Source organism: Eubalaena glacialis, chromosome 19, assembly GCF_028564815.1.
Source record: "Eubalaena glacialis isolate mEubGla1 chromosome 19, mEubGla1.1.hap2.+ XY, whole genome shotgun sequence".
NCBI lineage: Eukaryota > Metazoa > Chordata > Mammalia > Artiodactyla > Balaenidae > Eubalaena > Eubalaena glacialis.
The window spans coordinates 1413928-1426800 of record NC_083734.1 but is presented as its reverse complement, the minus strand read 5'-3'; the positions used below and the strand labels follow the sequence as shown (position 1 = coordinate 1426800).

Sequence of the window (12873 nt, the reverse complement as noted above, 5' to 3'; positions counted from 1 at the left end):
CTCCGACCACACCCTCCGCCTTCTCAGCACCCGGGGAGCCGCACACCCGTATCCCCGCACCGCATCCCAGGTCCTGTAATCAAACTCCAGCAAGGGTTCCTGTGTATAAAGAAGCCCCTCGGGTGACTTTTAAGTTCATCAAAGTCTGACAGCCCACGGTGTCCTGAGTCCCAGATTTGTCACCATCCTGCCCCCAGAAGGAGGGGACGCAGGGGGCATGGACTTCCCGGCCCAGTGCAGGTCTGGGCTGGAACAAACTGAGAAGGGGCTGGTGTCACAGACAGGACTCGGGTGCTAGTAAGGGAAGACGGGCCAGTTTTCAGAATAAAATGTAGCTTTATTACGACACAGGAAAAGACTACAAGCCATTAGGGAGAAGAGCCAAACAGTCCCTCAAAACGACAGGTGAAAGGGACGCGGAAACATCCCAGTAATAAAATCCACAGCACAATCATTGGAACCTTGTTCTTACGATTTCTGTTTTCAAAGTTATAGCAAACGAAACAGTCACTTCAATTGTCAAAAGAACGGCAATTTTATACGACGAAAGCATCCACACCAAGCAGAACTACAACAGCACGAGGATACGTGATGCAGAAGGAGCGTCCTGGACATTCTGGCGCCGACGGGAGGCCCGAGGCGGCCTGGAGAGGGCCGGGCCCAGCCCCCCTGCCCAGGACACCCAGGGAGGAGAGCCCACCGTCTCACTGTAAAGCGCTGACACGGCAGCCAACGTCTCACAAACACAAGTCACTTTAAACACACTAGCCGGGGGGGAAGGGTCGCCCAGGGATTCCTTAGTGGTCTGGACATCGACATGGGTGGTGGTTTGAAACAGGAAACCATTTTCCTGTATTTAGTAGCTGCATCGGGAGCTGAAAGAAAATAAATTCCCCAACCCATCACGCAGTTCTTTGTTCCTGACGAGGTGACGTCAAAGCAGGACCTCAGCGCGTGGGACGGGGGGTGGGCGCGCGTGCAGGCAGCTGAAGCCTCACCGCCCCCCCCCCCAGGTAGCTCTTCCAGTCACAGGGGAATCTCAGCAGCAGACAGAGAGATAAGTGCTTAGAACACCAGGCCAGAGGGAACAGAGGGTTAACTTCGACATGAAAGTCCAAAAAAACACCCAGAGAAGAGCAACGGCCTCACTGTCTCCTGAATCTTCACATTCTTGGATCAGCGGAGCCCTGGACATGAGTGGGGGGCAGGGGAGGGGTGCAGGGCTGACCAGACCACAGGTGACCCGCCAGAAACCCCGCGGCCAGTACATCTACTCTGTCCCCCGCTCTGCACGGAGGCCCAGGGCTCCAGGGCCGCCTCCAGCCCAGGGCCCTCAGAGCAGCCACGGCGGACAGGCCACGCAGGGCAGGCGCCTGGGCGGCGGCGCCGAGGACTCTGCCAGGTACGACGCCCCCGCTGCAGGACCCCAGCATCTTCCACAGGGAGCAGGAGCCGCGCTGCGCCCAGACCTGAGCAGCTGATGAGCTGGACCTGGTTCACGGTCTGTCGGCTGAGAACCGGCACACGTTTTCAAACAGTGAAAAAAGTTAAAATTTTGTGACGTGGGAAAAGTATATGAACTTCAACTCTCCATGATCGTGTAAAGTTCTACTGGAACACAGCTACGCTCTTCCACGTTACCTGCAGCAGAGACCACAGGGCCCACAAAGCCACAAGCATCTACCACCTGGCCCTTGGCGGAGAGTCCGCTGACCCTGCCGCAGGTGAACGTGTTTCTCTCCAGGAAAGAAGCCTCGCGGTTCAGGGGACACTGGCTCGTCCCCCGTCTCTGGGCTGGAATCTCTCAGAAACGGACAATCTAAGTTTGGGTGTGAACAGACAGATGCATGCGAGACAGCCCACAAGGAACAAGGATGCTGCACCTCCCCCACCAGCCCCTCCCACCAGCTCAGTCCCAGCCTTCTGTCCTGCGGCTACCGGAATGCAAGGCAGGGGCACCCAGAGCCAGGATGCGGCCCCCCTGAAGGCCGCCCGCATCATCCGACACACCCGCCGCCCAGCAGCGACCAGGAGAGTTCGCGGGACAGGTGGCCAGGAAGGAAACACGGGAGGGCAACAGTGAGACCACTGGCAACGCTTCAGTTCCTAAAAGATTAATACGACACAGACCGTTCCCAGCGCAGCCTGATTCTCCTCCACTGAGCCTGGCAGCTCTGACCAGGTCAAAGATGCCTGGGGGGTGGGCGGGGGGCAACAAAAACAGCACCGATGAAAAAGCAAGATCCACTCTCCAGAATAAAAGGAAAACGATCTAAATTTCAGCCTGAACCCAGTAATTCATTCACGTTACCATCATTACGTTTATGAGATTCACCATCGTGGAAAAAGAGAGAAAGGGGGACAATACGCAAACGCCTATTTCTAGAAAACGGGGATTTGCTTCCACATGCAGGATGACGCCACTCGCCTGCAGGACAGAGGCGCTCGGAGGCCCCATGGGGTCTGCAGCTCCACAGGCTCCGGGGCTCACGCCCGAGTCCGCGCTGCGCACGGACACCAGACTCACCAAGAGAAAGACCCGCGAGGGCTGCGTCTCCTCCAGCTCCTGCCTTCTGGGCCACAGCGTGGAACGGCTAGCGCAGGGGCTGCGCCTGCCCCGGATCGCGGGGGACACAGGAGACACTCCGGCGCACGTCTCCTCTGCCCCCCCCCCGCCCACCTCTTGCCAAGTGTCCACACCACGCGACCCCGGGCACCCGGATGACTTCGGGGGACTTGCCGGTGCGCCAACAAGTACTGGCTACTCGTACTCCAGGAACTGTTTGTGATAGAACAGCAGGTACCTGAGGAGGAGAGAGGACAGAGCACGCTGACTTCCTCCTCCCGAGGGGTCGGAGCAAAACCACCCTGACCAGGACAGCCGCGCTCAGCCTGTCACCGCAGAGAAGAGACGGCAGGGAGGCGGCAGGGCCCCCAGGCCACAAGCAGGCCGGCCTCTGTCCACCTGCTGGGCCCTGGCTGTGGCCGCCCCCCGCCCCTGTACACGGTCCCTCTCGGAAGGACGCCGGCCCCGGGTTCCAGCCCCAGCCCCCCCCGCCCGGCCTCCTCACGGCCACCGCAGAGCCTCTCAGGGCTGCCCCACTGCTCGCAGCTCCAAGCCCAGACGCCTGCTGGAGCTCAGGGCAGCTGGTGTGGGGCAGGAGCCCCGCGGACGGCCTCAAGACCGAGGGAGGCAGCGACGAGCAGGAAGGAGCGAACGGGGCACAGAGGGGCGACACGGCCCCGGGGACGCAGGGGACGGACGCACCCCTCGCTGTCCAGCACGTCCGCAATGCTAGCCTTGGTGATGATGGCGTCGTCACACTTGAACCACTGGTCCTTGTGCTGCCGGATGAAGCTGGTGTAGTGGCCACTCTCCAGGGTCCCCTGGTGGTTGACCACCGCAAACAAGGAGTACCTGGTTTGGGGACGGTGGCGGGGGACGGAGGTCACGACCCCGTCCCCACCAGGGACCACAGTCCCCACAGGGCAGCCGCCCAGGACGACACGCTGCTAGGCGACGGGAGCGCGAGGGGAAGGGGCACAGGCCTGCCCGGGGGGTGCTGTCGCCGCTCCACCCTCCCCGCCGCTGCCACCAGGAGGCGCGGGAAAGGGGGGCCTCACCGCGACGCGGGTGGGGGAGGGCTCCCCCCGACAGAGGGTCGGTGGCAGCACGACAGAAAGCAGGGCAGCGGCCAAGGGCAAGCAAGCCCGGCCGCTGCCCCCCACACGCAGCATCTCCTGGGAGACGCAGGTGGGCCTCCCGCGAAGCCCCCAGCCCCACTCACGCTCGAGATGCCAGGAGGTACACAAGGTGCCACTCACTTGTTATCGTTACTGAGACTGTCCACCGGCTGCTGGTACTGTCCGTTCATCCTGCTCTCCTTGCTGTAACCAACAGCGCAAATTCAGGCTCGATTAAAACAATTCACTAACGACCCGCGGTTCAAATGGTATCGTGGGCACCGGGGATGCGCGACACCGGACGCCATGCTGGTGCAGCTTCCACGGGTCCGCTTCTCCCAACAGCTCCATCTCAGGCAGAGATGACCCCCGAGTTACGGTGGGGAAACTGAGACCCAGGCTGGGAAGCAGACTGCCGAGATCGGGGCTCAGAGCCGGCCCAGACCCACGTCTCCCCGCCGACCCCCAGGCAGGCAGGCAGCCTCCCCAGATCCTCCTGGGGCCCCGCCAACACTGGACTCAGGCCTCTGTTGCTTTAAGCCGTGCCCCGCCCCCCCCCCCCCCCCCCCCCGTGGTTATTATTCACTACAGCAGCCCTCCTACCAGGAAGCATCCTGGTATTTTGCAAGGGTAAATTTCAGGCAGACCCTGATACAAAGACTCCAAAACAAGACAAATGAAATCTACAACCACAAAACCACTATGTTGATTTGTATCCAATCTCAGTGCCTGAAACGCCTGAAATGCTGCCCTCAACCAGCTGGTAGGAGGACAGCCTCCCGCACACAGGGACGGTCCTGGGATGAGATCAGGACAGTGAGGTGTCACGGACGAAGTGACATCAGGGCCCACTGGGGCCTCACCAGGGACCTGGTGCCACGCCCACCCGACCACAGACACAGAGGACGAACCTGGAGGCCATGAAGGGGGTCATGTCCAGCTCCAGGGGGAAGGACACGTAGGTGGTGATCTTGCGCCGAAGCTTGGCCGAGTGTTCGAATCGCTGCAGGAGTGGGGGTGGGAAGGCTGTAGGGCTCCTCTGACAGCACAGCCTCTGTGGCTCCCTAAGTGGGCCTTTCCTGCATTTTCTGAACCGCCCTTGGCCAGAGCTAGAGCTCAGAATCCACAGGGCGACATAACCCACAGGGCTCAGCCCAGCCCTGAAATGATGGGCCCAACAGCAGGTGTGGACCTAGCACGGTGCCCGGTGGGAGAAACAGGCAGGGCTGGGGATTTGGTTTTTGTCTTACATCTTTAAAGGGTCATGAAATAAAGAATGAGCAACAGAGACTGTATGATTTACATGTAAAATCAGATCGCAAATACCCAAGACCAGCAAACACACCATCTCTGCTGCATATTCTTTCATAATACTTCATACACATGATTCATATTTGCTACTGGCCCTTCACAGGAAAGCCGTGCTGACCCCCAGACTAGACCTTAATGCTAAGGGTCCTTGCTTTCAAGTAAAAGAAAATCAGAAAACTTGGGGTGAGGACAGAACAACTTGGAGGGGAGGAGCAGTAAATCCCTAACCACCCCCCACCCAGAGTAACTCACCCTATTTTCATTATGAAGCAATTAGTTTTTGATTCACAGGCAAACCTCCCAGCGACAGACACGAGCAGAGTTATTTATAGGCACCACCCTCGTTGCTCCACAAGCACAGATGGACTCTGCACACCCACCCACCCTCAGGCCCTGGACGTGCTCAGGGAACTCACTTTGAGATGGAAACAGGCCACGATGGGCAGCTTCTTCATGGTGAGCTGCTTTGTGGACTCCTGGTAGCTATGGCAACCGCTACACTTGATCTTGGCACTGCTTCCTAAGTGCTCTGGTCTGGTAAATCTGCAACGCAATGAAAACATGTATTTTTAGGAAAAAAAGATGGGAGCGGTAAGAGAGGAAAAAGAGAAAAGTTATTTCATCACTTGCAGGGGGTTCACTTCCTTCCTAAAAACACACAGGGCTTCCCTGGTGGCACAGTGGTTGGGAATCTGCCTGCCAATGCAGGGGACACGGGTTCGAGCCCTGGTCTGGGAAGATCCCACAGGCCGCGGAGCAACTGGGCCCGTGAGCCACAACTACTGAGCCTGTGCGTCTGGAGCCTGTGCTCCGCAACAAGAGAGGCCGCGACAGTGAGAGGCCCGCGCACTGCGATGAAGAGTGGCCCCCGCTCGCCGCCACTAGAGAAAGCCCTCGCACAGAAACGAAGACTCAACACAGCTAAAAATAAATAAATAAATAAATAAATTTATTAAAAAAACACGCACACAATTAGGGACGTTTATAACTTTACAATGAAAAAGCTATTCCTTCCTTTCTCTTCTCTATCACTTCAAAAAATATTTATCCTCAACTTTTTTGGAAAATGAAAGTCTGGTGAAGTCAAAATAATTTTCTAACTACCGTAAGACCCAGCAATCAAATTTGTCCCTGAAAAGTGAAAACCAGCATTCACACAAAAACTGTACACGAGTGGCTACTGCAGCTTTATCTGTAAAGGCCAAAAAAACCCCGGAAGCAATGCAGACGTCCTTCAGCGAATGAGTGGTTAAGCCGTGTACACCATAGAATACTAGTAAACAATAAAAAGGAACCAACTGGTGATACACACAACCTGGATGAATCTCCAGAGAATTAGGATGAGTGAAAAAAGTCAATCCTGAAAGGTTACATGACGTATGATTCCACGGACATAACATTCTTGAAATGTGGAATTTCTAGAAATGGAGAACAGATTTGCGGCTGCCAGGAGTTAAGGAGGCAACAGGGGTGGGAGGTGCAGGACGTGGGGTTATGAGGGACCCTGCGGGGATGCAAGCGCCCTGCATCTTGACTGCAGGGATGTTGAGATCCTGCTGACCGTGACATTGTGCTATAATTTTACAAGATGTTACCACTGCAGGAAACTGGAGAAGGAGTACACAGGATCTCTCTGGATCGTATCTTACAACTGCACACAGAACTAGAATTATCCCAAAATAAAAAGTTTAATTAAAAACGTTTTCACCACCTTCAGAAAAGGCCACGAGCCACAGCAGGAGGGCGGCCCTGCTGGGTGTGACTCTGGCTGTTAGTCACTAAAGGCCGCGGACCTCCAGCCTCTGCCCAGGGTGGGGGGCGCTCAGGGACAGAAACAGCCCGTCTCCTGGCCATCCCGTCTTCCCTCAGCTTTCATGCGGGAACGTGGGGCCCTGGGGGGCCTGGCTTTACCAGGACTTTCCCCGAGCAGCCACGAGCAACGGCCCCCTCCCCACAAGGCGCGATGCCTCACCTCCGCAGGCAGTCCGTGAGGGTCGTGGTTCCCGACGCGTGGCTCTCTCCGTTCACCACGCTGCCCTCGCTCCCAGGGCTCAGGGGCCAGAAGGGGGTGGAAGAGCCAGGCAGGTCCAGGCTGATGTCCCAGAAGGGGTCGATGGTGGTGGAGACCCCACTAGGAGCAAGCAGGGGGGACAGGTGAGCACCATGGCCCGGGGGTAGCACAGCGACAAGGCCCTGCGACGCTCGGCCAGCAGCACCGGGGCTGCAGAGGCCGCACTTACTGGCACACTTGGCAGGTGACGTCGGACTGCAGCCCCCCCGTGAAGATCTGGTCTATGATGCAGTTGCAGTGGTTAGGGTTGCTGGCCTTCTTCCCGTTATCATCACCTGGCGAGAGACGGCGGCTCTGTGACCCTGGGCCCCCAAGGGGCAGGGCTCGTGCAGCAGGGGGGCCCAGGTCTCCACAGGGGTACGGGAGGGACGCACCGCGCGCTTTCAGTTTTTTCCCCTTGCTCCTCCCTGCGAAGAGCTCCCTGCCGTCCGTCTGGCAGGCGCAGTAACAGGCCCTGAGAAGCAGCCCCGCCCTCACCTGTGCAGCCCTCACCTGTGCAGCGCTCACCTTTGCAGCCCTCACCTGTGCAGCCCTCACCTGTGCAGCCCTCACCTGTGCAGCCCTCACCTGTGCAGCGCTCACCTGTGCAGCCCTCACCTGTGCAGCCCTCACCTGTGCAGCCCTCACCTGTGCAGCGTTCACCTGTGCAGCCCTCACCTGTGCAGCGCTCACCTGTGCAGCCCTCACCTGTGCAGCGCTCACCTTTGCAGTGCCGGTGCAGGACGTCCAGGGCCGCGATGAGGAACTCGTGCGCGTCCTGCTGCTCGTAGCCCGCCAGGTGCCGGGCGTGCGTCCACACCAGGTGCAGCAGCTTGTACGGGATGTGCGGGGACCGGTGCCCCGAGTAGAACTGCTCGGAGAGAAGGAGAGGCACCCTCGTCAGGAGCACGTGCCTCCCTCGAGCACAGACGCCCACGCACACGTCTGCCAGCCGCCCGGCACCTCCTCTGGCGAGCGCAACCCAAACAAGTCATTTCCTTTCCTTTTCGCGCAAACTGTGTTTTTACGTGGAGTTTGAGTCTGCTCATAGTTTTCTCCATTCCCACCATCTGTTCTCTAGAAATAAGCCAAAATGATGAACGGCGACAAACTTTTGTCAAACACACACACATACACTAAAAGGTGGCTTGTACCGTGTGAAACGTGTACCCCCATAAACCTGAACCTAAAAACCAACCTGACAGAGGTGAACTCACCACCAACAGTGCCCTAGTGAGGCCCCCCATCAGCCCGTTCTCCACGGCACCCGTGTCCCCGTTTTGGCCCAACGATATCATTCAGCTTGCTCACTCCTGTGACCCCAGGAGCCGCTGTCAGGCTAGGCTGTAGGTATGTGGGGACTGGCTAAGCCAGGCCAGGAGTCGGGCAACTTCTGAAAAGGGCCAGACCGTGAATCATTCGCAGCCAGACGGGCTCAGGCGGCCGGGGCCCAACAGGGAAACGAGAGGATGTGATCAAAGGCTGACAAAACCAGACCCGGCCGAGTCTGCTGGCCCGGGGCTGACACCTGAAGAACCCCTGGCTCCCCACAGCACCCGAGGGAGCGGCTGGGCTGCAGTCCCGCTCTGAGAAGGGGGGGGTCCCGCCTGCGAGCCCATCGGGACAGAACCTGATGTCCACGGCAGGGGCCCAGAGACAGAGGCCTCTGGTGACACACAGTCAGCAGGGCCGGCGACAGGAGAGCCGCCCGTCCGGTGGACAAAGTCGGAAGGCGGCAGGTGACGGGGAGGGGCCGTCATCTGCCACGTGCACCCGTGAGGCAGCCGCGAGCCTCTGCAGATGACGCAAGTCCCTCACCCGACGGTCCCCCTCGGGAAGGACGTGCGATTCCACAGTCGGCACATCTGTGCACGCTCACAGCCCACCCCGTGACGGCCCGGCCCCCTCCCGGCCCAGGCGCACCTCCTGGAAGAGGGAGGACATCTCGCAGACCAGGCAGGAGCCGGGGCTCTGCATCTCGCAACGGTGCCGGTCGGACAGGAAGAAGTCGCGCAGCAGCGGCGTGTGCGTCAGCGCCTGCACGATGCAGTTCATGAAGCACGTGTTCCCAAGGTTGACGAGGCCGCGGAGACCTGGCAGGCAGAGCGCGGGGCGGGGCCGTCAGGGCCCCGCCCTCGAGAGGCAAGAGGACGCAGGATGGAACCTCCTTCTAACGTCTGTGCCCTACCCGTAGGGAACGTCCCGAGGCTTGCTCGCGCCCACCCCCACCAGCCCCCACTGCCCGAAGGCTCCCAGTAACAACAGGGCAGGTCAGGGAGGAGCCTCTGCAACAAGCTGACGGCCACGCTGCGCCTCCTGCGGCAAAGCCGGAGAACGCGCCTCCACCCGGCCGCGCCAGCCCACCTATGGTGCAGTTGGACGTGATCTTCCGTCGCTTGGGGTTGTGTTTCAGCAGCTCGAGCTCCCGTTTGGTCGGCTCCCACGTTGAAAACTTCTCCCCGACGCCTAAGCGGGTGGAAGGTGCCGTTAGCTACGTTCTGGTCGTGTATCTACGAACCAGTGTGGTGGCAGCACAGTGTTTATCAGATTGTATTTCAAAGGCGGGCAACGTAGGGTCCTTCTAAGGCCCTCTTCCAGACACCTGAAGGAGCTTCTTTCAGAGAGCGTGCCGTGAATAAACCACATTCCCAGAGGAGGAGAGGAGAGCGGGACCTTGGGTGACAGCTGCCCCAGCACCAGCGTCTCCTCAGCCTTAATTCCTCCCTGAGCAGAGGGGACCCGGCACCAGTGCCCACAGGGAGCGCTGGGTGGCGATGGGGATGAAGGGACGGCCGTACCCACCAGAGACTCAAACCAAGGATGGTAGCAGGGCCACCTGCACCCCAGTGCACAGCCCACTCCTCAGAGACACTGGCTCCACGCACCTAGAGCTCAACACACTCTGAAAGACGCACGAGCCTGCTGACAGATGGAACTGTGGAATGATTTCAGAAGAAGCCTACTTTTTCCTGGGACGTGCATTTCTTGGCCCTATGGTTTAACTGTTCTGCACAAAGAAATAACATCCTCAGCCTTAGCCTCACCTGCAACATGACTAAAGTTTGGAGGCAGAAGAGAACAGGAAGTGGACTAAAGAGACTCTTCTCCAGAAAAGATGGGCTCATCGGCTCTGATGACCGACAGCCCTGGCTTGTGTTCCATCCTCTAACATGGCACGTTTATAAAGGAGCACAATTAAGGCAAAAAATTGTAAACCAGATGCTGGGTTGTATGTTCTCTGTGGAGAGATGGTCACAGGCCAGTGGGGCTTTCTACACCTATTACTGTTGTGACCCATGACCGTGTGCTAGAAGTGAAAACAAAAAAGAAAAAAATATCACAGAAACCAAAAACAGGTAGCTGAACAAAAAAGAAAAGAGCTGCATAACGTTCACGTGTGCCGCTGACTATGTGCCAGCGAAGGGACGGGAGTGACGGCACGGCTCCACAGCCACCGCGCAGTCAGTGGGACACACGTGCCGCCCCTGCCCCGTCCCTCGCATGGGCCCCGCACCCTGGTAATAAGGGCGCCTTAGCGGGAAGGGCACTAGAGGAACCTCTTGTCCTGATGAGATGACGCCGGGCGGGCTCCTGGATGGGGACTGGTCACCAGAAAGACCAGCGAAGCTTGGAATTTGCAGCACCCGCACGGCCAGCCCCAACTCCTCCAAGAGAGGGGAGGGGGCTGGAAATGGGGTTAATGATCCATCAGGCCTCCAGGAGGAAGCCCCCATAACATCCCAGTAGCACGGCGTTTGGGGAGCGAACCAGGTGGGTGAACATTCCACACCGAGTGGGTGATGCACCCCAACTCCACGGGGACCCTCCCCGGCCTTGCCCCGTGCCTCTCTCTCTCCATCTGGCTGCTCATCTGTGTCCTTTATCACATCCTTCAATAAACCAGCTAACGTTAAGTGTCTCCCTGAGTTCTGTGAGCTGCTCTAGCAAATGCTCCAGCCCAGGGGCGTCCTGGGAGCCTCCGATCTACAGCCAGATGGTCAGGAGCACAGACGAGAACCTGGACTTGAGACTCCGGCATATGAAGTTGGGGAGGCGGGTCTCGTGGGGCCTGACATCTCCAGGCCGACTGTGTCAGAACTGAGTTGATCCACAGGACACCCAGCCGGCGCCACAGGGAATTTCTTGGCGGGGAACTGACCCTCCCAAAAAACACCTGGTGACCAGAAGTGCCAGGTGTGAAGGGTTCTGTGCAAGTAAAGGAGACTCACGGGAGAGAAACACTCATCACGGAAGAGCTGGGTTGTTCCTACACAGGAAGGAGAGCCTGGAGTTCTCCCTTTACGGCTACAAAGGCACCGCACAGGAAGGAGAGCACACTCCTGAACTAAGGTGCTTCAGCGGTAGATTACTGTATTTTTCATCTGGAAAGTTTAATTCTGTGTTGACACAGATTTAGCATAACCTAACCAGTTAAGAGGTTTTTTTTTTTTTTTCCAGTTAAGAGTTTTAAAAGAGATTCAACAGTAATTTAATGAGAAAGTAGTCTACCCTCCTGGAAGGAATCAGCATACACATCCTGCAGTTACTGAGGAGATGCTTTCTGGGCAGCTACCAGGGACGTGGGAGCACAAAACCCCTCGTCCACCAGACGGGCCAGGGCCCTGCGGACACTGTGTCTGGTTCAGCCCCGTGTCTGTAAAAACGCCCGTCGACTGGACAGCGTAGGCTGGGGGTGTCTCTCTCAAGCCCGGCTGAGCCCTCACAGCAGCCGCAGGCCTGCAGGCACCCGGGCAGGAGGACGGATCCAGGAAGCTGTGGGCACCGCACCTGCCTCCCCTGGCCCCCCGTGAGCCTGCAGGAGGGAGCAGGCAAGTGTAGGGGCTCCTCTCCCTCAACAGAACCCCCCACGCCCTGACAGACAAAGGGGCAGGGAACGCAGGGCTAAGACACAAGCAGGCATGCAGATCTCAGGAAAACCAAACCTTGCATTTTCCAAGCTTTCCGCTGTTCCTCTTTGGCAATGATTTCTATGTCTTTGTCATAAATGTAGTCCTGACACAAAAAGCAGTAGATACCTCCATACATAAGCTCTATGGCTGAAAAGAGAAAAGAGGGAAGAGACAAAATTTAATTAAAAATCGAAAGGTAATGCTTCAGGACACAAATTAAACAAGCAAGTTTCTTAGGCATTTCACTGCACCATTTCTCAAAGCAGAGAATCCCATGATTACAAAAGGTGGTCCCCCCACTTCAGACGGTGTATCCTAAGCAGATGAGGCATGTGAATTTTTTTGGGAAGCTCCGGCCAAGGGTTGAGGAACCTGAGGGAGAAAGAGGTGCCACGACCATACTTTACGAAGGACCCGACCCCCAGGTACCAGGACCCTCCGCCTATCCTCTGAAACAAGGGAAACTCGCATTCATATAAGCCCACGAGGACTCGTGGTGCCCGGATGGGCAGCACAGCCCCAAGCAGACAGCCTGGAGGGCGTGCCCAGAGCTCCCGGTGAGCGGATCCTGCACTTTCTAAACTGCATCTTCCACGGAAACAGGCATGAAACCCAGCCCTTAGTTACTTCCTCACGAAGATAAACAAGAGAAAAGTCCTCGAAGCACCTGGAAGGAACTCGCTCAATTCAACAATTAATAAGAATTCCCCTTACCCTCAGAACGGGAGAAAATATTTGCAAACGCATCAACGGACAAAGGATTCACCTCCAAAATACACAAGCAGCTCATGCAGCTCAATATTAAAGAAACAAACAACCCAATCCAAAAATGGGCAGAAGACCTAAATGGACATTTCTCCAAAGAAGACATACAGATGCCCAAGAGGCACGTGAAAAGCTGCTCAACATCACTAATTA

At 57.4% G+C, this 12873-nt stretch overlaps 1 protein-coding gene across 2 annotated transcripts in view; it reads right to left on the bottom strand.

Annotated features, from left to right (window-relative positions):
• Nucleotides 1-316: 316 nt before the first annotated feature.
• Nucleotides 317-12873, bottom strand: part of USP22 (ubiquitin specific peptidase 22) — a 32501-nt gene continuing 19944 nt past the window's right edge. For both annotated transcript variants that reach the window (XM_061174866.1, XM_061174867.1), the window contains 11 exons: nt 11989-12102; nt 9410-9511; nt 8969-9138; nt 7769-7916; nt 7236-7341; nt 6968-7126; nt 5412-5538; nt 4596-4687; nt 3826-3888; nt 3269-3418; nt 317-2804 (listed from right to left, as the gene is read on the bottom strand). In XM_061174866.1, the coding sequence (XP_061030849.1) occupies nt 2762-2804; nt 3269-3418; nt 3826-3888; nt 4596-4687; nt 5412-5538; nt 6968-7126; nt 7236-7341; nt 7769-7916; nt 8969-9138; nt 9410-9511; nt 11989-12102 (1274 nt within the window). In that variant the 3' untranslated portion in view covers nt 317-2761. The remainder of the gene's footprint in view (nt 2805-3268; nt 3419-3825; nt 3889-4595; nt 4688-5411; nt 5539-6967; nt 7127-7235; nt 7342-7768; nt 7917-8968; nt 9139-9409; nt 9512-11988; nt 12103-12873) is intronic.